Source organism: Bufo gargarizans, chromosome 8 (assembly GCF_014858855.1).
Source record: "Bufo gargarizans isolate SCDJY-AF-19 chromosome 8, ASM1485885v1, whole genome shotgun sequence".
Classification (NCBI taxonomy): domain Eukaryota; kingdom Metazoa; phylum Chordata; class Amphibia; order Anura; family Bufonidae; genus Bufo; species Bufo gargarizans.
The window spans coordinates 66,554,982-66,576,275 of record NC_058087.1 but is presented as its reverse complement, the minus strand read 5'-3'; the positions used below and the strand labels follow the sequence as shown (position 1 = coordinate 66,576,275).

At 46.0% G+C, this 21,294-nt stretch overlaps 1 protein-coding gene across 1 annotated transcript in view; it reads right to left on the bottom strand.

Moving 5' to 3' along the window:
• Positions 1 to 21,294, bottom strand: part of KANSL1L (KAT8 regulatory NSL complex subunit 1 like) — a 102,152-nt gene that overhangs the window by 1,592 nt on the left and 79,266 nt on the right. The window contains exons 10-15 of the mRNA XM_044303893.1: positions 20,874 to 20,932; positions 20,541 to 20,695; positions 18,548 to 18,596; positions 14,153 to 14,262; positions 11,838 to 11,979; positions 5,323 to 5,538 (exon numbers count right to left, since the gene is read on the bottom strand). Coding sequence (XP_044159828.1) covers positions 5,380 to 5,538; positions 11,838 to 11,979; positions 14,153 to 14,262; positions 18,548 to 18,596; positions 20,541 to 20,695; positions 20,874 to 20,932 — 674 coding nt within the window. The 3' untranslated portion in view covers positions 5,323 to 5,379. The remainder of the gene's footprint in view (positions 1 to 5,322; positions 5,539 to 11,837; positions 11,980 to 14,152; positions 14,263 to 18,547; positions 18,597 to 20,540; positions 20,696 to 20,873; positions 20,933 to 21,294) is intronic.

Below are 21,294 nucleotides of genomic sequence, written 5' to 3'. Positions count from 1 at the left end.
GTGCAGACTAGTTACAACTCAAGGGGAGATTTATCAAAGGGAAACTGGCTTAGTTGTCCATAGCAACCAATCAGATTTCACCTTTCATTTTTCACAGCTCCTTTGGAAAATAGAAGGCTCAATTTGATTGGTAGCTAGGGGCATAGTTTCCCTTTGCACCAGTTTTGATAAATTCTCGCCTCTATTAGGCTTCTTTAACACTCGCGTTTTGGTGTCCGCCTTGTGAGACAGTGACAGGTCTCACACAGGTTAGAGGCAAGGAAGGGGTGGCTAGTGCGGTCCACACCCCTTATTCCACCACAGGTGAGACCAGCTGGAGGTACTCAGGCTGGCATAAAGCACCTCCCAGGCCTGGAGGCCTTGTCAGTGTGGTCTCAGCTGGGCAAGGCTGAGGGACCACAAGGCTTGGAGATAGCCTGGAGCTGGGGGGACAAAGTGACGCCTGGGAGGGTCATAGGGCCATAGTCAGGCGGACTACTGAGCCCCAATCCCCCACAAGAGACACTGGACTGGAGACAGTGGGCGTACTGTGCTCTGTACAGCCAGGAGGCTGTGGGACATTGGCTGAGAAAGCCGCATGGGTTCACGTGTGTGTGAACGGTGACTTAGGTGAGTCAGGAATTTTGTTTAGTTAGAGCCTGGGCGGGCGAGTGTTTATTGTTTTGTTTTTGCTGGTGTGCCACAATAAATGCACTGTTTGGACCTGAAACCTAGTGTCCTGAAGACGTCTCTGTGAGGATGATCCCCTGAAAGAAAGCTACCCCTCACAGTCTCCAAAGCAGAATGGAGACTGAACTGATGCATTCTGAGCGGATCCTTATCCATTCAGAATGCATTAAGGTCAAAACTGATCCGTTTTGGACCGCTTGTGAGAGCCCTGAACGGATCTCCCAAACGGAAACCAAAGCGCCAGTGTGAAGGTAGCCTTACTTGAATTCCTTGAACTTTGTAAATATAGTAGTTCAAGTAGTAGATATAATAGAAAATGTGTGATCATACAGTTATAGTACCTTTATAAACCACCACCAGCCATTACACAAGGACCCACTAAGGCTAACTGTGCCCATTCATGTCAGCCAAACTCACAGATTTTAGAGGAATAGGCCAACAACATGTTTGGGGGTTTCCTGACGCTCCCCCAACTCCCTTCCTGCCTTTCCGTTGTGGGTACAAGGTTTGAATACCCGAAAATGGCATTTAAACATATAATGTGATGGATCCATTCACTTTGTTAAAGGGGTTGTCTCATGACAGACAGGATATGCCCCCATTTTCTTATAGGTGTGGGTCCCACCTCTGGGACCCACACCTATATCGAGAACGGAGCCCCGAAAGTGTTGGAGGGCACGCTGCGCAGCTGCCCTCCATTCATTTTCTATGGGGCCGCTGAAAATAGCCGAGTGCTGGCTTGGCTATTTCCATCGGGCTATAGAAGTGAATGGGAGTGGTGGTTGGTCATGCGCAGTGCACTCCCATTCACTTCTATGGGGAGCGCGCTTGGTGGTGACCGGACTGGAGTCATCCAGCCATCACCTTGTGGGGCTCCATTCCCGATATAGGTGCCCCCATTGTCTGTGATGAGACAATCCCTTTAAGTCAAATGGAGTACAAAGATGAACCCCTTGGACTCTGCCTCACTAAACTGACTAGATCAACTGTGGTACATGTTTATTTACTATTTCAGGGTATTCAAAGTTATTAGTGTTTAGCGAACTTGTGTTTTCAAGTTCGGTGTACAAGGTTCGGGTTATCTAAGAATTCCATTATGGATTCCCCTACCACGGACCATAAGTTATGGTCCGTGGTAGTGGAGTCCATAACGGGATTCTTAGATAACCTGAACCTTGTACGCCGAACTTGACTACACAAGTTCGCTCAACCCCAATGGAATGCTTTGTGGAAAGCTGAATGTGGTGTGAACCCAGTCAGTGTGAGGGAAAATGAAAGACTGGTCCAAACCCTTTATAGCGTTATAGAGCCCCTGGCATATTCGGAGTCTGGTAGCAGCTTATTCCCCTCTCTCCACTGGAAATTCACTCAAGCTCGGCCAAATGTTCATGGGAAGTCAAAATGAATAGCTGTTGGCCAAGTGAATGTTTTGCTAGCGGCTATTGAGGGTGTATGGGATTTTTTTTTATGGAGGGTTAGGACCCAAGTAGGAAGATTCTTAAAGGGACTGCTCTGCTCTATCCACAGGAGCCAATGATCCTCCGTTTGAATGGAGCAGTGGTCCTATATACAGGTGAAACTCGAAAAATTTGAATATTGTGCAAAGTTCATTTATTTCAGTAATGCAACTAAAAAGGTGAAACTAATATATGAGATAGACTCATTACATGCAAAGCGAGGTATTTCAATCCTTTAGTTGTTATAATTTAGATGATTATGGCTTATAGCTTATGAAACCCCAAAGTCTCGATTTTGAGGTACCCTTTTCTCAGGGGGTATGAGTTGATTAGCTGACTGGAGTGTGACACTTTGTGCCTAGAATATTGAACATTTCCACAAAATTCAAATTTTAAGCTGCATTAATGCAATTCCTTTTTAAGTTGCATTACTGAAATAAATGAACTTTTGCACAATATTCAAATTTTCGAGTTTCACCTGTATGTGCTGCCAATCCATTCGGCTCTGTGGTACTGCCAGGGCTAGCTGAGGACAAGCAATTGTCTCTCTGGCAGGCCCATAGTTGTTTCAGCGAGCATGTGTGACAGCCGCTCCATTCAAATAGAGGTACACCGACCACCACCTGACGGTCAGATCCCCACCGACCGAGGGGTTAAGTGTTTGTAATGGAACAACCTTTAATTCCATCTAAAAAAAATACGCTCACATTTACCAATGTAAGTGCACCTAGAAATTGCTGATTCCCGGATCTGCACTTCCGTTCCGCAAAAAAATAGAACGTGTCTAATTCTCATCCGCAATTGCGGACAAGAAAAGGCATTTTCTATGATGGTACCGGAGATGTGCGGTCCGCAAGATGCAGAACGCACATTGCCGGTGTCCGTGTTTTGCGTATCCGCAAAACACATACAGACGTGTTATTGGACCCTAAATTGTGCTAACATTGGATTCGATCCGCATTTTTTGCGGGTCAGATGCGGAACCTTCAGTGGGGCCACAAAAGATGCGGGCAGCACACATTGTGCTGTCTGTATTGGTATGTCTGTTCTGTGGCATCCACAAAAATCTAGAACATGTCCTATTCTTGTCCGCATGCAGCCAGTATCCGTGTTTTGCGGATCCACAATTTGTGGACCGCAAAACAGGCAACGGTCATGTGCATGAGCCCTTAGTAAATCTGCTCCAGTTCCTCAGTGCTCGGTTCTGCTCCTAGAACAATTCTTTAGCCTATGAAAAATAAGACTAAACAGCCAGAATACAATTAAAGGGGTTATCCCGTGATTAATGTAAAAAATAAAATCCAGTTATCAAAGTACATGCTAGAACCAGCCGTGTACCTTACATGGATCCATAGAACTCCCATGTCATTGCTCTGCTACATTTATTTCAAGCTGGCAGCTCACGGGCATGTCCTTTCTGCTGCCGCTATTTCCCTATCACATTTCAAGAGGCAGTTGAAGGATGGAGCTGAGCATGGGTGGCCACCTCAGCTAGGTGGACAGAGAAATAAGAAAAATAAACAGGTACTGGCGCTATACAGGTACATTTAATTGAATAACTCAGTGGCTATACAAAATGTTTTAATTACAAACTTATTCAGTTCCAGATGCTGGTTTTGAAAACTGCAGAATATTTTTTGTGGGATAACCCCTTTAAAGGTATCTAGGGCACACAGAGGTGGAGCAGTTTTTTGCAGTTTGTTAAAGTAGTGATATTTGAAATGTCATGCAAAAAAATAATAATACATGTTTCCACTGAACTATGGTACATTTAAAAAAAAAAAGCTCAAAACACATCTGTTAAAGGGGTATTTCTATCTCATACAATGGGGGCATATAGTTAGGAGAACGTTTCCCTGAAGGTTGTGGAGGGCGCACTGTTCATGTGCAGCTGCCCTCCATTCATTTCTATGGGGTTGCCGAAAATAGCCGGGCACTGTCTCAGCCATTTCTGTCGGCTTAATAGAAATGAATGGGAGCGGTGGCAGCACAAGCGCGGTGCACTCTCATTAACTTCTATGGGGAGAGTGCTTCGTGGTGGCCAAACCCGGGGTCCTCCGACCACCACCTTCCCTGCAACGTTCTCGGTGTAGGTGCGGGTCCCAGAGGTGGGACCCGCATCTATCAGACATTGTCTGAGATGGGAATACCCCTTTTAATATTGGCGTGTAAGGGCACATAACACGCTACACTGACCATTCTAACAAACTGATCAGTAAATTCATGTCAGAAAACAGACTGATCCCATTATAGTGAATGGGTATCCGGCAAGCCTGGGCAATGTCTGGCTATGCCAGTATTGCTCCTCTGCCGGAACAGAACACTGGAATGCCGGTCACAAATGTGAACATTTGCCTAAGGCCTCATGCACACAACCGTTTAGTTTTTTTTGCGGTCCGCAAAAACGGGTTCCGTAGTTCCGTGATCCGTGTCCGTTTTTCCTTCCGTGGGTCTTCCTTGATTTCTGGAGGATCCACGGACATGAAGGAAAAAGTTGTTTTGGTGTCCGCCTGGCTGTGCGGAGCCAAACGGATCCGTCCTGACTTACATTGCAAGTCAATGGGGGACGGATCAGTTTGACGTTGCCACAATATGGTGCAATTGCAAACGGATCCGTCCCCCGTGATCAGCACAATTAACCCCTCAGGTGCTGCACCTGAAGGGGTTAATTGTGCGTATCATAGCCCCTGTAAGAGATCAGGGGCTGCCAGGCAGCAGGGGGCAGACCCCCCTCCCTCCCCAGTTTGAATATCATTGGTGGCCAGTGCGGACCTCCCTCCCTCTATTATCATTGGTGGCCAGTGTTCGGCCCCTCTCCCTCCCTCTATTGTATTATCATTGGTGGCCAGTGTGCGGGACCCCTCCGGCCCCCCCTCCCTCCCTCTATTGTATTAATATCATTGGTGGCACATTGACTTATATGGGTCCGTGAACCGTTGTCCGTCCAAAAAAATAGGACAGGTCCTATTTTTTTTGACGGACAGGATACACTGATCACGGAGGCGGATGACAAACTGTGCATTTTCCGAGTTTTCAACGGACCCATTGAAAGTCAATGGGTCTGCAGAAAATCACGGAAAACGGAACAACGGCCACGGGTGCACACAACGGTCATGTGCATGAGGCCTTAGATTAATAAATCTGCCACCTTCTGTGTATTACATGTAGCCACCTATTACATCAATTTTGTATGTACCTTGCTCATCTTCCAAAGCCCCGGGCTAGCCTGTGAGTATTAGTGGACAATGCTCCATCACCTATTTTCCTTGTCACAGCTGGAATGGAGGCATATCACTTCTTTGTCCTCAAGGGCTGGGGGACGAGATAAGTGTTTTGTCGTTGTCTGTGTGTCGTTTAAAGCCACAGCAGCTTCTCCTGTAAGAGGAAATATTCTACGCTCCCAGTGTTGTGCCTGGAAGATATAAAATGACACCGCCATCAAAGTTTTAGGTAAGACTATGCATTTAGCCCTTACGTTTTAGACGCTGGTCTTAATAAAACCCTGTGCTGGCGGTGGATCCGCGGAAGTTATGTAGCAGCGTTTACCTCTACATAACTTCGGCGGATCCACCGCCGCTTCCTTGCTGTCTTACATTTAGACCATTTTATACGCCTAAAACAGGCATAGAAAATAGTAAATGAGAGGGGCTAGAGCCCATACATTCAGCAAAGCTGTGCACACGGGCACTTAGTCTATTTTTGGCATATGGTACCACCTTAAGACACTGTATTCACCTATAGAAGTGAATGCCTATGTAACAAATCACGAGGTGTGCGTCTGTATAGAAACGGAAGCACACAAAGCCCTACATGTGCCCACCTCTCCTTACTGATCCCATTCCCAACACTGCCTCGTCCTCGGTTTAGAAATAAATGTGATGGAATTGGTAAGAGGAGATCTTTATTAATGTAGTAGTTGATAGATGAATAATTCTGAACTCTTAAGCCTGACCAAATCTACAAGATTTCGGCAGGATTGGTCTTTAATGTTATAAAACTACACAAAAAATCTGTTAAAAACACAGAACAACTGGCAATAAGCAAGAATGGTGAACGAACAGACCCCAATACCTCCATACTATAGAGCAGGGATCAGCAGCTTCTGGCATGCCAGCTGTTTAGAAACTACAACTCCCAGAATCCTCTCCATTTCTATGGGAGTTACAAGAACAGCCAAGTAAGTGTGCATGCTGGGAGTTGGAGTGCCGAAGATTGCTGATCCTTGCTATAGAGCGTCCAAGATAATACCAGTGCAGTTGTAAAAAATGAATAAACTCCCCATAGCACACATGTATACAAATAGGATGGAGATGTCTACAATAAGCAAGATGTCCACTGGCCCTAAGATGGCTAGGATTTGGAAAATACAATATCTCCTTATGGACAACGCCGTAAACGGCGTGAGGAGACTTAAAGGCCATATGTGCACCTCTGGCATTCTGGGAAGAAAGGGATGCAAATGAGCTGTTAACAAGCTCTACCTCTAATGCCACCAGATGTACGGCAGCTATCCTATAAGTCAATGTTTGACCTTTTTGAAAGGCCTTGAGACATGACTTTGATAATAAATAAGCCAGCACCTCATCTGCAGACAGCTATTCCGGGGTGATTGCCCCTCATCAGTGCAGGGAGTACTGGCTTGCATACCCTATTCTCTAATTCCAGAGGAGCACGTATGGCCTATAAGTCTATTCACAACGTTTAAGGCACTCTCCATAAGAGCTAGTATCCCCCAAATCCTGACTTAATCTCACCCAAGATTAAGCCTGTACTCTCTGCTCTGCACTGATGAGGTGCTGGCTTATTTATTATCCAAGTCATGTCTCAAGATCTTTTTAAAAGTTGGACGTTGACTTATAGCAGTGATGCCCAACCTGCGGCCTGCGAAGCCGTGTCATGCGGCCCGCGCTGCGAACGGCACAGGCAGCAAAGTGATGCTGCCTGTGCCTGCGATCTCCGCGCCCAGCGCCGCCTCCTAGCTAATTTATTCACTGCACTGGCCTCTGAAATTGAAGAGAAGCGCCGTAATCTCGCACAGGCGCACTGGCAGAGGCATCGAAGTGCGCATGCACTGTCTTCCTGGCCTCTGCCAGTGCGCCTGTGCGAGATTACGGCGCTTCTCTTCAATTTCACAGAGGCAAGTGCAGTGAATAAATTAGCTAGGAAGAGGCTCTGGGTGGGGGGGATAAGGGATATCTGTGAAGGACACTGAAGGGCGGGGGGGATCTGTGAAGGACACTGAAGGGGGGGGGGGGGGAATCTGTGGAGGACACTGAAGGGGGGGTGGTATCTGTGGACGACACTTAGGGGGATGTTGGGGTGGGAGGTCCTGGAGGGGTGTTTGGGTGGGAGCTCTGGAAGGGGTGGGAGGTCCGATAGGTATGTGGGGGTGGGAGATCCGGGAGGGGGGTGGCCCATAATTTTTTTTGCTATGGGGCACAGTCATTTCTAGCTACTCCCCTGATTGGTAAGATTGGGCGGGAACTGGAGCGATAGAGCACCTTGCTGTAGGAGAAGTCGGCAGGAGATGAAAGGAGGAGGGGCCAGCTCCTGGTGGTGTCGCGCACACGGCGCAAGCATGGTGGTGGAGGATCTGACTGAAGGCTAAAGACCAGACATCAAGGTAGACCTGCAGAAGAAGGTGACAGCGCAGTATGTGATGTATACATGTGTGTAATGTATGTGTAGTGCAGTGTGTGATCATCACATACTGCACTACATACATTACACACATGTATACATCACATGCCCCCTCACAGTAATAATGCCAAGATATGTGCCCTCTTCACAGATGTAATGCTCACACATGCCCCCTCACAGTAGTTATGCCCAGATATGTGCCCTCTTCACAGCAGTAATGCTCACTCGTGCCCCCTCACAGTAGTTATGCCCTGATATGTACCCTCCTCACAGCTCACAGTAGTTATCCCCTGATATGTGCCCTCCTCACAGTAGTTATGCCCAGATATGTGCCCCTCACAGTAGTTATGCCCAGATATGTGCCCCTTCACAGTAGTTATGCCCAGATATGTGCCCCTTCACAGTAGTTATGCCCAGATATGTGCCCCTTCACAGTAGTTATGCCCAGATATGTGCCCCTTCACAGTAGTTATGCCCAGATATGTGCCCCTTCACAGTAGTTATGCCCAGATATGTGCCCCTTCACAGTAGTTATGCCCAGATATGTGCCCCTTCACAGTAGTTATGCCCAGATATGTGCCCCTTCACAGTAGTTATGCCCAGATATGTGCCCCTTCACAGTAGTTATGCCCAGATATGTGCCCCTTCACAGTAGTTATGCCCAGATATGTGCCCCCTCACAGTAGTTATGCCCAGATATGTGCCCCCTCACAGTAGTTATGCCCAGATATGTGCCCCCTCACAGTAGTTATGCCCAGATATGTGCCCCCTCACAGTAGTTATGCCCAGATATGTGCCCCCTCACAGTAGTTATGCCCAGATATGTGCCCTGTTCACAGTAGTAATGCTCACACGTGCCCCCTCACAGCATTTGCATTTCTTTCTTGTTTTTTTGTACATTGACTACCAGGAAGGTGCCCCCTAAATTTATTAAAAGGTCTGCACCTACTAATAAACTTGGCTCGCCTTACTCCTGTTGTATCAAACACCAGACAGTGAATTCCCCCCAGTGTGTTAGACTTTCAGTAACAGACACCTCTGAACAGGGCCAGCTGGATGATTCTGGCTCTAGAGAGAGCCCTTCTGTTACGGAAATCAGTGACTGTCTGAGATCGCACTCCAGCAGACCATTCTGATTGGATGTCCACTTTATCAATGGGGTAAAAACATAGCGGGAGATTTATAAAAGCTGGTGTAACGTAGAACAGGCTTAGTTTCCCATAGTAACCAATCGGATTCCATCTTTCATTTTCCAAGGGAGCTCTGAAAAATGAAAGGTGGAATTTGACTGGTTGCTATGGGCAACTAAGGCTACTTTCACACTCGCGTTTTGTGCGGATCCACCATGGACGGATCCGTTCAGAAAATACAACCGTCTGCATCCGTTCAGAACGTATCCGTTTGTATTATCTGTACGTCTTGAACACCATTGAAAGTCAATAAGGGACGGATCCGTTTTCTATTGTGTCAGTGAAAACGGATCCATCCCCATTGACTTACATTGTGTGTCAGGATGGATCCGTTTGGCTCAGTTTCATCAGACGGACATCTCCAAAGCAGAATGGTGACAGAACTGATGTATTCTGAGCGGATCCTTTTCCATTCAGAATTCATTAGAATGCAAACTGATCCGTTTTGGACTGCTTGTGAGAGCCCTGAACGGATCTCGCAAACGGAAAGCCAAAACGCTAGTGTGAAAGTAGACTAAGGCTACTTTCACACTTGCGTTCGGGGTTCCGCTTGTGAGTTCCGTTTGAAGGCTCTCACAAGCGGCCCCGAACGGATTCGTACATCCCCAATGCATTCTGAATGGATAAGGATTCCACTCCGAATGCATCAGTATAGCTCCGTTCCGCCTCCATTCCGCTCAGGAGGCAGACACCCAAACGCTGCTTGCAGCATTTTGGTGTCCACCTGGCCGTGCGGAGCCAAACGGATCCGTCCAGACTTACAATTTAAGTCAATGGGGACAGATCCGTTTGACGTTGACACAATATGGTGCAATTTCAAACTGATCCGTCCCCCGTTGACTTTCAATGCAAAGTCAGGACGGATCCGTCTGACTAACAATAAGGCCTCATGCACACAACAGTATTTTTTCACGGTCTGCAAAACGGGGTTCCGTGATCCGTTTCCGTTTCTCTTCCTTGATTTTTGGAGGATCACCAGACATGAAGGAAAGTGAAAAAAAATCTAAGTAAAGTTTGCCTTGCAAATGATAGGAAAAAAACGGACACGGATCACGGACCCGGATGACAATCTTGTGTGCCTCCGTGTTTTTTCACAGACCCATTGACTTGAAACCGGACGCGGATGACAAACGGTGCATTATCCGAGTTTTCAACGTCAATGGGTTGAAAGTCAATGGGTCCGCAGAAAATCACGGAAAACAGGAACAACGGACACGGAACACAACAACGGTCGTGTGCATGAGGCCGTAGACTTAGAATTTTTTTTTCAGAAATATAATGCAGACGGATCTGTTCTGAACGGATACCATTGTTTGCATTATAGGTGCGGATCCGTCTGTGCAGATACCAGTCGGATCCGGACCGAACGCAAGTGTGAAAGTAGCCTAAGCCAGTTTCCTTTATACCAGTAATGATAACTCACCCCCATGCTTTTAAAAAAAGAGAAGATTTTGTAGAATTGTGTTTTAAAGTGGTGTGGTGATGTGAACGCTAAAGTGAATAAGCATCCCAGGAGAGGGGTATAAGTAAAGTTCCAGAGTGGTGCTGGCTTCAGCAAGGCAAAGTTGCTGGAGTTATTTTATTTAGTATTTAAGGGCTGGATTTTACTTGGATTGGGAGCTAGGTTGGTTGAGGGAGCTGCCAATCCACCCCTCCCATTCCAGGGCAGGTTTTCCCTAGTGTGAGGGATCCCCAGGTGTAATTGCCTGGGATCATTACTGGGGAGTAAAAGCCCATCCCAGACTGTTAGTTGGCCGGGTGAGGCTCTAGGTGTGTGGTTCAAGCTGGGCTAGGCTGAGAAATAGCCTGGGGGCTGGTATACGCTTGGCTGAGGAAGCTGGACCTGACACTGTGTCTGAAAAGCACTCTAACCCTGGGTTCACACCTGAGCGTTCCTCAAACGCGCGTTTTTGTCGCGCGTTTTTATGCGCGTTTTTTGTAATAGTAAACGCGCGTTTGAGTCATTGACTGCAGTGTCCTATGGCCACAAACGCGCGTCAAAACGCCCCAAAGAAGCTCAAGTACTTGTTTGAGCGTCGGGCGTTTTACAGCGCGTTCGTACGCGCTGTAAAACGCCCAGGTGTGAACCCTTCCCATAGGGAAGCATTGGTTTTCATGTCTTAAGCGTTTTACAGCGCGTTTGAACGCGCTGTAAAACGCTCAGGTGTGAACCCAGGGTAAAGGTGAGTCAGGGATTCTACCATATGTTTAGTTAGAGCCCCGCCGGGCAGGTGTTTGTTTTGTATTATGTTTGTTTTTCTAAGGTGCCAAATAAAAGCGATGTTTGGACCTTAAACTTGGTGTCTGGCGAAGATACTTGTGTGAATGACCCCCGGAGAAGAGCTAATCCCCCACAGTGGCCACACACATTAGACAAACTTGACAATCTTGTAGTGCAGGAGTCGGCAACCTCCCGCACTCCAGCTGCTGAGAAACTACAACTCCCAGCATGCACACTTGCTTTGCTCTTCTTGTAACTCCCATAGAAGTGACATGAGGATTCTGGGAGTTGTAGTTTCAGAACAGCTGTAATGCCGGAGGCTGCTAATCCCTGCTATAGAATATGAAAAATAAGACCTGTTTTCTCTTTATCCTCATGGGTGATAAGCTGCCACCAAACAAGTCTGGCAGTGGCTTATCCCCCTCTCGCTGTTTGGCCGACAGCTATCTAAGGTGTATGGCCTAACCCAAGGGTAGGCAACCTCCGGCTCCCATCTGTTGTGAAACTACAATTCCCAGCATGCTCCATTCATTTCTATGAAAGTTCTTAGAAGAGCAGAGCAAGTATGCATACTGGGAGTTGTAGTTTCACAACAGTTGGGAGCCGGAGGTTGCCTATCCCTGGCCTAACCCATCAAGTCAATTCTATTTCAATCTTTACCTTCCCTTGCTGAAAATCAGCTGAAGACTGTAGGGCTTGCAAAGCACAACCACCAGGGGGCGGTGTGTCCCAAGAATCGGGTGATGTGGAATTTGGACTCCAGTTGTCTTCAGTGTATTGCCCTGAGCTATGACTTGAAGACCTAAAGAGCAAAAATTCATATTATAAATGTTATTATAAAGCAAGGAGGACATTGCAGACACCGGGGAAACGGCTAGAAAATACTAAGTAAAATACCAGCAGTCATAATGATCTGCCTAGTGTCAGTTTAAAGACTCCCAAGTAGACTCCTTAAACTTTCCACTTAGAGATTGGGCAGAGCATTCATGAAAAGCTCGGCCTAGTCATAGAATTGTGCAGTTACACAGTCCTCTATTCCCTCCCTGAACAGTATATAGGAAGCATCAGTGTTCAGCTTTCTGCTACAGTTGTGTCGGAGGGGTGCACGGGGAGCAGTCTGTGTATGTGTTGGCCAAGTGGGTGGGGGCATGGGCAGCAGTAGGTCTGAGGTATCAACAGGTCAGAATAGGGGTGTGAAAGAATGGCAGACCACTTTGTCTAACTACCTAGATGCCAGGTTACAGTGGAAGCTTGGCTTTCAGTCATAATCATGCTCTGGTGATGATATCATGGGCCTGTATGGCATGGAGCCTTAAAGGGCATCTGTCAGCAGATTTGTACCTATGACACTGGCTGACCTGTTACATGTGCAAGTGGCAGCTGAAGGCATCTGTGTTAGTCCCATGTTGATATGTGCCCGCATTGCTGAGAAACATGTTTTACTACATGCAAATGAGCCTTTAGGAGCAACTGGGGCGTTGCCATTACACCTAGAGCCTCTGCTCTCTCTGCAACTGCTGTGCCCTCTCCACATTGACCCTGCTGTGCCCTCACAACTGACCCTGGCAATTAAAGTGCAGAGGGCACAGCAGTTGCAGAGAGCGCAGAGCCTCTAGGTGTAATGGCAGCGCCCCAGCTGCCAAGTGCACATATAACGGGTTAGCCAGTTTCATAGGTACAAATCTGCTGACAGATACCCTTTAACTTATAACGACATCTGTCACCAGATTTATGCTGCCATATCGAGGGCACAACCCCTACAGAGAGACTGTACACAAAGTCTTTAGTATACAGTGTACTTGTTATTATTATTGATTTGCGGCGCCGTTAATCCCATAGTGCTGTACATCTAAAAGGTGATACCTTACACAATGTAAAAACAACCACAAATACAATAAGCATGAAACAATTAATAGACTCAGTTACTGGCCATAGACAGTAAAGGGAAATTTCCCATTGGGTCGTTGGCCATCTTCATGGCTAGGGATGAGGGAATTGACTCCGGATGAAACATCTGAAGTCAATTCGCATAAAACTGAATTACAATACTCTACGGAGCAGGAGCTCCGTACAGTGTTAGAATGTATTGGCTCCCATGAGCCGAAGTTATTGCTTCGCGAAGTCTTGTGAAACTTCGGGTAGTAACTTCTTAAATTTAATTTGTACTGTAAAAAAACATTTCCTGAAATTGGGTTCAGTTCCAAGGTACCACTTGGAACTGAACCTGAGTTCAGGAAATGTTTTTTTACAGTACAAATTAATTTATGAAGTTATTACTTCAGCTCATCGGAGGACATTTCTTATTTTGTGACAGCCGGTATTCACTGGCTGTTAAAGAAAAAAATACAAAAAAAAACACCAATGTGAACAGCCCCATAGACTGCAATGGCTCTGAAAATGGCAGTTTTTTACTGTTGTGTGCATGTAGTCTAAGGCTGGGGTCACACGGGTGTTGCGGATTGGGGCCGGATGCGTTCAGAATGCGTTCAGTTAAACTCGCACCATTTTGCAAGCAAGTTCAGTGAGTTTTGTCTGCAATTGCGTTTAGTTGTTCAGTTTTTTCCGCGCGGGTGCAATGCGTTTTGATGCGTTTTTCACGCGCGTGATAAAAAAACTGAAGGTTTACAAACAACATCTCTTAGCAACCATCAGTGAAAAACGCATCGCACCCGCACTTGCTTGCGGATGTAATGCGTTTTTCACGCAGCCCCATTCACTTCTATAGGGCCTGTCCTGCGTTACAAACGCAGAATATAGAGCATGCTGCAATTTTAAAGCATTGCAGAAGTGATACATGAAAAAAACGCTCATGTGCACAGACCCATTGAAATGAATGGTGCCGGATTCAGTGCGGGTGCAATACGTTCACCTACCGCATTGCACCCGCGCGGAAATCTCGCCCGTGTGAACTCAGCCTAATACATTTTTCTAATGCAGCTTACCTTACCTTTGCTTAAATTTTCGCTTCAACTAACCTGCTCCGTTTTGGCCATTTGCTCTGTTCCCAAAATGACCAGCGAGCCCTCTCTGCCCGCTCATATTTCTGATGTTGGATTAAAAAAGCCTCATCTGACAGATCTTCAATCTGATGATAAAATAGTAATTAATATGATAAAAAATATGAGCGATTTGGACACTTCTTAACCAAAGTCGCCTATTGCACTAAGGCCTCTTTCACACTTGCGTTGTCCGGATCCGTCGTGTACTCCACTTGCCGGAATTACACGCCGGATCCGGAAAAACGCAAGTGAACTGAAAGTATTTGAAGACAGGTCAGTCTTCAAAATGCGTTCAGTGTTACTATGGCAGCCAGGACGCTATTAAAGTCCTGGTTGCCATAGTAGTAGTGGGGAGCGGGGGAGCAGTATACTTACCGTCCGTGCTGCTCCAGAATGACGTCAGAGCGCCCCATGCGCATGGATGACGTGTCCATGCGATCACGTCATCCATGTGCGTGGGGCGCCCTGACGTCACTCTGAAGCGCCCCGGGACAGTGCTCCAGACTAAAAAAAATACCTAGTAGCCATTGGCTCCTGAAAATGTAGGAGCCAAATCAAATTTTTAGTTGCCAAATCGAAACCGAATCAAAGTTTTGGTATCGTGACAACGCTACGCCGATCAGATCGGCATAGGGTTGTTTTGATACCAAAATTTTGATTAGCTTTCGTCACCATAAAAACAGTATTGCAATACTCAATACCGCGCAAAAAAGAAAAAACACCAAAAAAAGCCGCGTGCATTTCGCATTTTATGAAACATTCGGCCCATAATAGAACAGTCCTATCCTATAGGAAATATTTTTTAATAATGTAATAGTTTGGACAGCGCTATGTAATTTGTTTATATATTTTATATGTAAAATTGGGAAAGGGGGGATTTAAAATATTTTAGGGTACTTTCACACTAGCGTTTTTCTTTTCCGGCATAGAGTTCCGTCACACAGAGGCTCTATACCGGAAAAGAACTGATCAGGCATATCCCTATGCATTCTGAATGGAGAGTAATCCGTTCAGGATGCATCAGGATGTCTTCAGTTCAGTCATTTTGACTGATCAGGCAAAAGCTAAAACCGTAGCATGCTACGGTTTTATCTCCGGCGAAAAAAACTGAAGACTTGCCTGAATGCCGGATCCAGCATTTTTTCCCATAGGAATGTATTAGTGCCGGATCTGGCATTCAAAATACCGGAATGCACCCGCACTAAATCCGGACCCATTCACTTCTATGGGGCTGTGCACATGAGCGAAGATTTTCACACATCACTTGCGCGTTGCATGAAAATCGCAGCATGCTCTATGTTGTGTGTTTTTCACGCAACGCAGGCCCCATAGAAGCAAGTGCGGATGCGGTGCGATTTTCACTCATGGTTGCTAGGATGAAAGTCTATTCACTGTATTATTTTCCCTTATAACATGGTTCTAAGGGAAAATAATAGCATTCTTTAATACAGAATGCATAGTAGAAGGTCAATATAATAAACATTGGTGGCGCAGTGCGCCCCCCCCCAACACCCCAGTATGATAAACATTGGTGGCGCAGTGTGCCCCCCCCCCCTCAATATAATAAACATTGGTGGTGCAGTGTGCACCCCCCCCAACACCCCAGTATAATAAACATTGGTGGCGTAGTGCGCCCCCCCCCTCAATATAATGAACATTGGTGGCGCAGTGGGCAGTGCCAATGAGGGTTAAAAAATAATTAACTCACCTCCTCCAATTGATCGTCTCCTGTTCTTTCTTCACGACCTGTCAAAGGACCTGTGGTGACATCACTGTGCTCATCACATGATACATCACATGATTCCTCACCATGGTAATGGACCATGTGATGAGCTGAGTGACGTCACCACAGGTCCTTAAGAAAGAACAGGAGACCGGCAGCTACATGATCAACTCGAGGAGGTGAGTTAATTTTTTTTTAAATTATTTTTTAACCCTCATTGGCACTTCCCACTGAACCACCAATGTTTCTTATACTGGGGTGTTGGGGGGGGGGGGGGGGGGGGTGGGAGGGACACTGTGCCACCAATGTTTCTTATACTGGGGTGTTGGGGGGGGGGGGGCACACTATCTTTAGATTCTTTTAACCTGAGACTCATTTGATTCTTTTTGCTGACTCCCTGCACTTGTGTCAGTGACTCAGAGCTGCTAGTGCTTGCCTTGCCTCAGCTCTGATTGGTTGGTGGGCGGGGAGGGGCGGGGCTGGCAGAAGCAGCTTCCACTCTAGGATCAGATTACACTCCTCCCGAGCCCCTCCCCTTCCTGCTGCCAGCGTCTCTGCTATTGTGTGCCGCGACTCACTGCCTCAGACTGAGAAGAACATCGGCGGCGGCAGGGCAGAGAACTATCAGCTACTGTGCCTGTCGCTGTTCAACGGCAGAGCTGCGGCGGCGGGTCTAGTCGCAAATGGCGACAAGACTAAAAAGTCTTGTCGCCATTTGTAAATTCTAAGTCGCATTGGTGAGCATTTTGGTCGCCATCTGGAGCCCTGGCCCCGGGAGCCGCACGGACGGTAAGTATACTGCTCCCCCGCTCCCCCGCTCCCCACTACACTTTACCATGGCAAACAGGACTTTAGCGTCCTGGCAGCCATGGTAACCATTCAGAAAAAACTAAACGTCGGATCCGGTAATGCGCCGAAACAACGTTTAGCTTAAGGCCGGATCCGGATTAATGCCTTTCAATGGGCATTAATTCCGGATCCGGCCTTGCGGCAAGTGTTCAGGATTTTTGGCCGGAGCAAAAAGCGCAGCATGCTGCGGTATTTTCTCCGGCCAAAAAACGTTCCGGTCCGGAACTGAAGACATCCTGATGCATCCTGAACGGATTTCTCTCCATTCAGAATGCATGGGGATAATCCTGATCAGGATTCTTCCGGCATAGAGCCCCGACGACGGAACTCTATGCCGGAACAGAAGAATGCAAGTGTGAAAGAGCCCTTAAAGAGGTTGCTCGAGTTGGGTAAAAAAAAAAGAATGTGCTAAAACAATAAAAGAATCATTATTTACCCAGTTACTCCCCTGGCTTTATTTGCTTCATAAAGACACTAATTAAATCCACTAATGAATAAATGTTTTTTAAAGTGATAAATATAATGTGAAAAATATGCGCAGTCACAGATTAGACTCCTAAGATCTCCAAGTTTCACTCTATGGTGCCTCTAATTTGCTCTCGTGTTGGCCGCTATATAAAATTCAAGACACAGTATGAGCCCACATTGTGCCACACTATGGATACCTACAACACAGACATGTAATCGGCCCTCAGACTATGAAGATTGCACTGAAGATTTTTAGCTTTGGTTTACTACTTTGCAGTGCAGTAAATGGAACCGCTGGAATATCAAACATTTTGATTTATTGGATGGCAGAGACCTTTGAAAGCAAAATCGCACATGGGCAATTTTCTCGCAAAATAGATCACAACTGATGCTGCAGGCTACATTCACACACATTGTATTTTAACATCTTTTTCGCTGTATATTAAATGGTGGTTTTTCAAGCTTCAAGATATCTCAATCTATAGCAAAATACTGAAAAGTCTAGATTTATTAGGGCACATTTATTAAGACCGGCGTTTAAGACACCGGTCTTAAGAAACCCCTAAACTGGCGGTGGATCGCCGAAGTTATCTAGAGGCCCCGGCCTCTTCATGACTTCGGTGGATCCTCCGCCAGTTCTAAATGTAAGATAGCTTCCGAGCTGTCTGAAAATGGCGGCACTGATTGGATAGAGTGAGTCTATGCAGGGACACACCCACAACTGGTTACCTCCCCTCTGTACCCTTACTGCAGACTGCTAGCAATTCATTCAATACTTCTAGTAGAAATAATAAAGGAATGGCACAACATACAGACATAAGAATAGATGCTCCAGAATTGGTATTACATGGGGAATGCATGAAGCTATTAAAACAGGCATGTCAGGAGTGGTGAAAGGTCCTCTTTAATATGGATGGTATTGGAAGAGGTAACTAGTGTGAACAGGGACCAATTAGAAAAAAGACTATTACAGAGAGAGGTCTTTTGGATTTTCTCTCTGGACACCATCAGTCCAAAAGGGTTAAATGAGAACTGCAATTTTAATGTATTCCTTTGTATTTGTTTAAAGCCCACATTGAAATATTTAATAAATATATATATATATGAAAATCAATATATTGTTATTGATGTATATTAACTAGAGCTGATCACATTTTTCAAAATTTCAATTCTGGTTGTTGGGGTGCCAGACCCCTACTGATGACCTATCCTGGACATAGATCATCAATATATTAGTCCTGGAAATCCCTATATAAGGGAATGACTGGGCTGTGGGTTGAGGAAATGTGCTATTAAAAAAAAACAACTTGAGACACAGAGATAAAACTAACCTCTTCACACGGAGGACATGTCAATGGTTCAAGTGCAACTTCTTTCCAACTGAAAATTAATCAGAATAATTAGAAGTAGTAAAATTATAAGAACAAACTTGCCTCTATTCTTAGTTCTACAGAACTGAAGAATATCCATAATGTAACTCTAGTAATTTGTGAAAGATTTCAGCGGTCAGGAGACCTGATGAAGGACAGAAGGATCTATCTCATAGGCTGCCATTTAAAGGGCTTGTTCCACATTGGACATTTACTACCTGGTTGCATACCATTGGATCAGTAGTTATTACACTGGATCAAATAAATCTTTAAAGGGCTTCTGTCACCCCACTAAAGTCATTATTTTTTTTTTGGGCTAGTTACATTCCTTATACTGCGATATATGGGAATATAATGTTGTTACTTACTTTCATTCGGCCGTTTCTTAAGAAAACAAAGTTTTATAATATGCAAATCAGGTCTCTACCAGCAAGTAGGGCGTCTACTTGCTGGTAGCCGCCGCAAAAAACCGCCCCCCTCGTCGTGTTGATTGACAGGGCCAGCCGCGATCTCCTCCTCCGGCCGGCCCTGTCAGCATTTTAAAAATTGCGCGCCTCTGATCATTCGGCGCAGGCGCTCTGAGATGAGGAGGCTCGTCTCCTCAGAACTCCCTCAGTGCGCCTGCGCCGATGACGTCTTCTCTTTCGGTGATGTCATCGGCGCAGGCGCACTGAGGGAGTTGCCTCCTCATCTCAGAGCGCCTGCGCCGAATGAACAGAGGCGCGTGATTTTTAAAATGCTGACAGGGCCGGTCGGAGGAGGAGATCACGGCTGGCCCTGTCAATCAACACGACGAGGGGGCATTTTTTTGCGGCGGCTACCAGCAAGTAGACGCCCTACTTGCTGGTAGAGACCTGATTTGCATATTATAAAACTTTGTTTTCTTAAGAAACGGCCGAATGAAAGTAACAACATTATATTCTCATATATCGCACTATAAGGAATGTAACTAGCCAAAAAAAAAATATGACTTTAGTGGGGTGACAGAAGCCCTTTAAAGGGAATATGTCACCAGATTTAACCCTATTAAGCTAGCTGACATTAGTGATGTGCTAATGTCAGCTAAATCTAACTAGCCTATTCCTACTTTTATCTATGCCCCCGTTACGCCAGAAATCTAACTTTTATAATATGCTAATTAGCCTCGGGGGGGCGGGGCGTTGTTCCTGCTCCTAGAGGCTCCGTTCTCCCACCTTTGTCGCCTCCCTCCAAGTCCTGATTGACAGGGCCAGGCAGCGCTCTCATCAGTCTGCCAGCCCTGTGCTCTGGTGAAATCTCGCTCCGTTAAGTATTTGGCGCAGGCGCGGAGAGGGAAAGACGATCGCCGGCTGCCAGCTTCCTCACCACGCCTGCGCCGAATGCTGAACGGCGCGAGATTTCACCAGAGCACAGGGCTGGCAGACAGATGGGAGCGCTGCCTGGCCCTGTCAATCAGGACTTGGAGGGAAGCGACAAAGGTGGGAGAACGGAGCATCTAGGAGCAGGAACAACTAGAGGCTAATTAGCATATTATAAAGTTAGATTTCTGGCATACCGGGGGCATAGATAAAAGTAGGAATAGGCTAGTTGGGTTTAGCTGACATTAGCGATGTGCTAATGTCAGCTAGCTTTATAGGGTTAAATCTGGTGACCGAAACCCTTTAAATGTGAAAAAATATATTTTAATAGGTTTTCACACCATATTAGTGTTATTACCCAGGGCTACCATATACATGCATTGTGACCTGCAGTAGGGTTCTGTAGCCGATGCTTTTCAGTACTGTATACCACATACCACATATTATACTCCATAAGAAGCGCTGAAGCATCTGATAAAGCATGCTTACTTTGTGATTTCTACAATATAATGGGTCATATATGAACATACATCTGTATGCATGCCATACAGTGCCGCCTGATAACAGGTCTTACAAGAATGGCTGTAATGAGAGCAAATCAACATGCTGGCAAATACCTTGGGGTGAGAATTTCTTTGTAATGTAATTTCTCTAATTTAGATGGTGCAACCAGGTTCATGGGGATAACTATGTTGTCAATGTCGTATGAGCTTTCACTCCTCAATCTTCGCCTTGCTGCACTTAGCACAATGCCGGGGTCCCGGGCCTCTAACTGAAACACAAAAAAAAGAAGAGAAATGGAAAGTAGTTAATACGTTTTACCTTTTCAATAGATCTACCAGTCTATTAAATACTGTATTGTAAACTGCACCAACATAGATACATTCGTATGTTCTTCATTCTCATGCTGGAAATGTTTTTTTTTCAAATGTTAGTATCTTTTAAAATACCTGTACAGAGGTTTTATGAGAAGTGGGGGTCCGCGCGAGATCATGGATGGGCTGAGCATCTGAGAATAAAGAAAGAGAAAATCAATGACATGTATGTTTCTCTTCATTGAGTATTGAAGCTGTCTACAGGGAATTTAAAGTGGCCCTGAAAAAACTAAAAGTGGCCCCATGTTGTAGGTGGGTCCAAATTGACAGAAGGCTGGGTAACATAAGTAGGCGGGGGTCAGCAATACAATAGCAAGACATACCATCCCACATACCACAGTACAGCACAATATATTGCCCATTATGTACCCCGCCAGCGGCAGAGAGAAGGGCTTAGGCGGCCTCCTGGGCATCGGCACATAGGGAAATTTCCCTGTAAGGTCTATGACCAATCCGCCCTTGGATGTCTAAAGTGTTTTGCTAGGATGACAAGGAC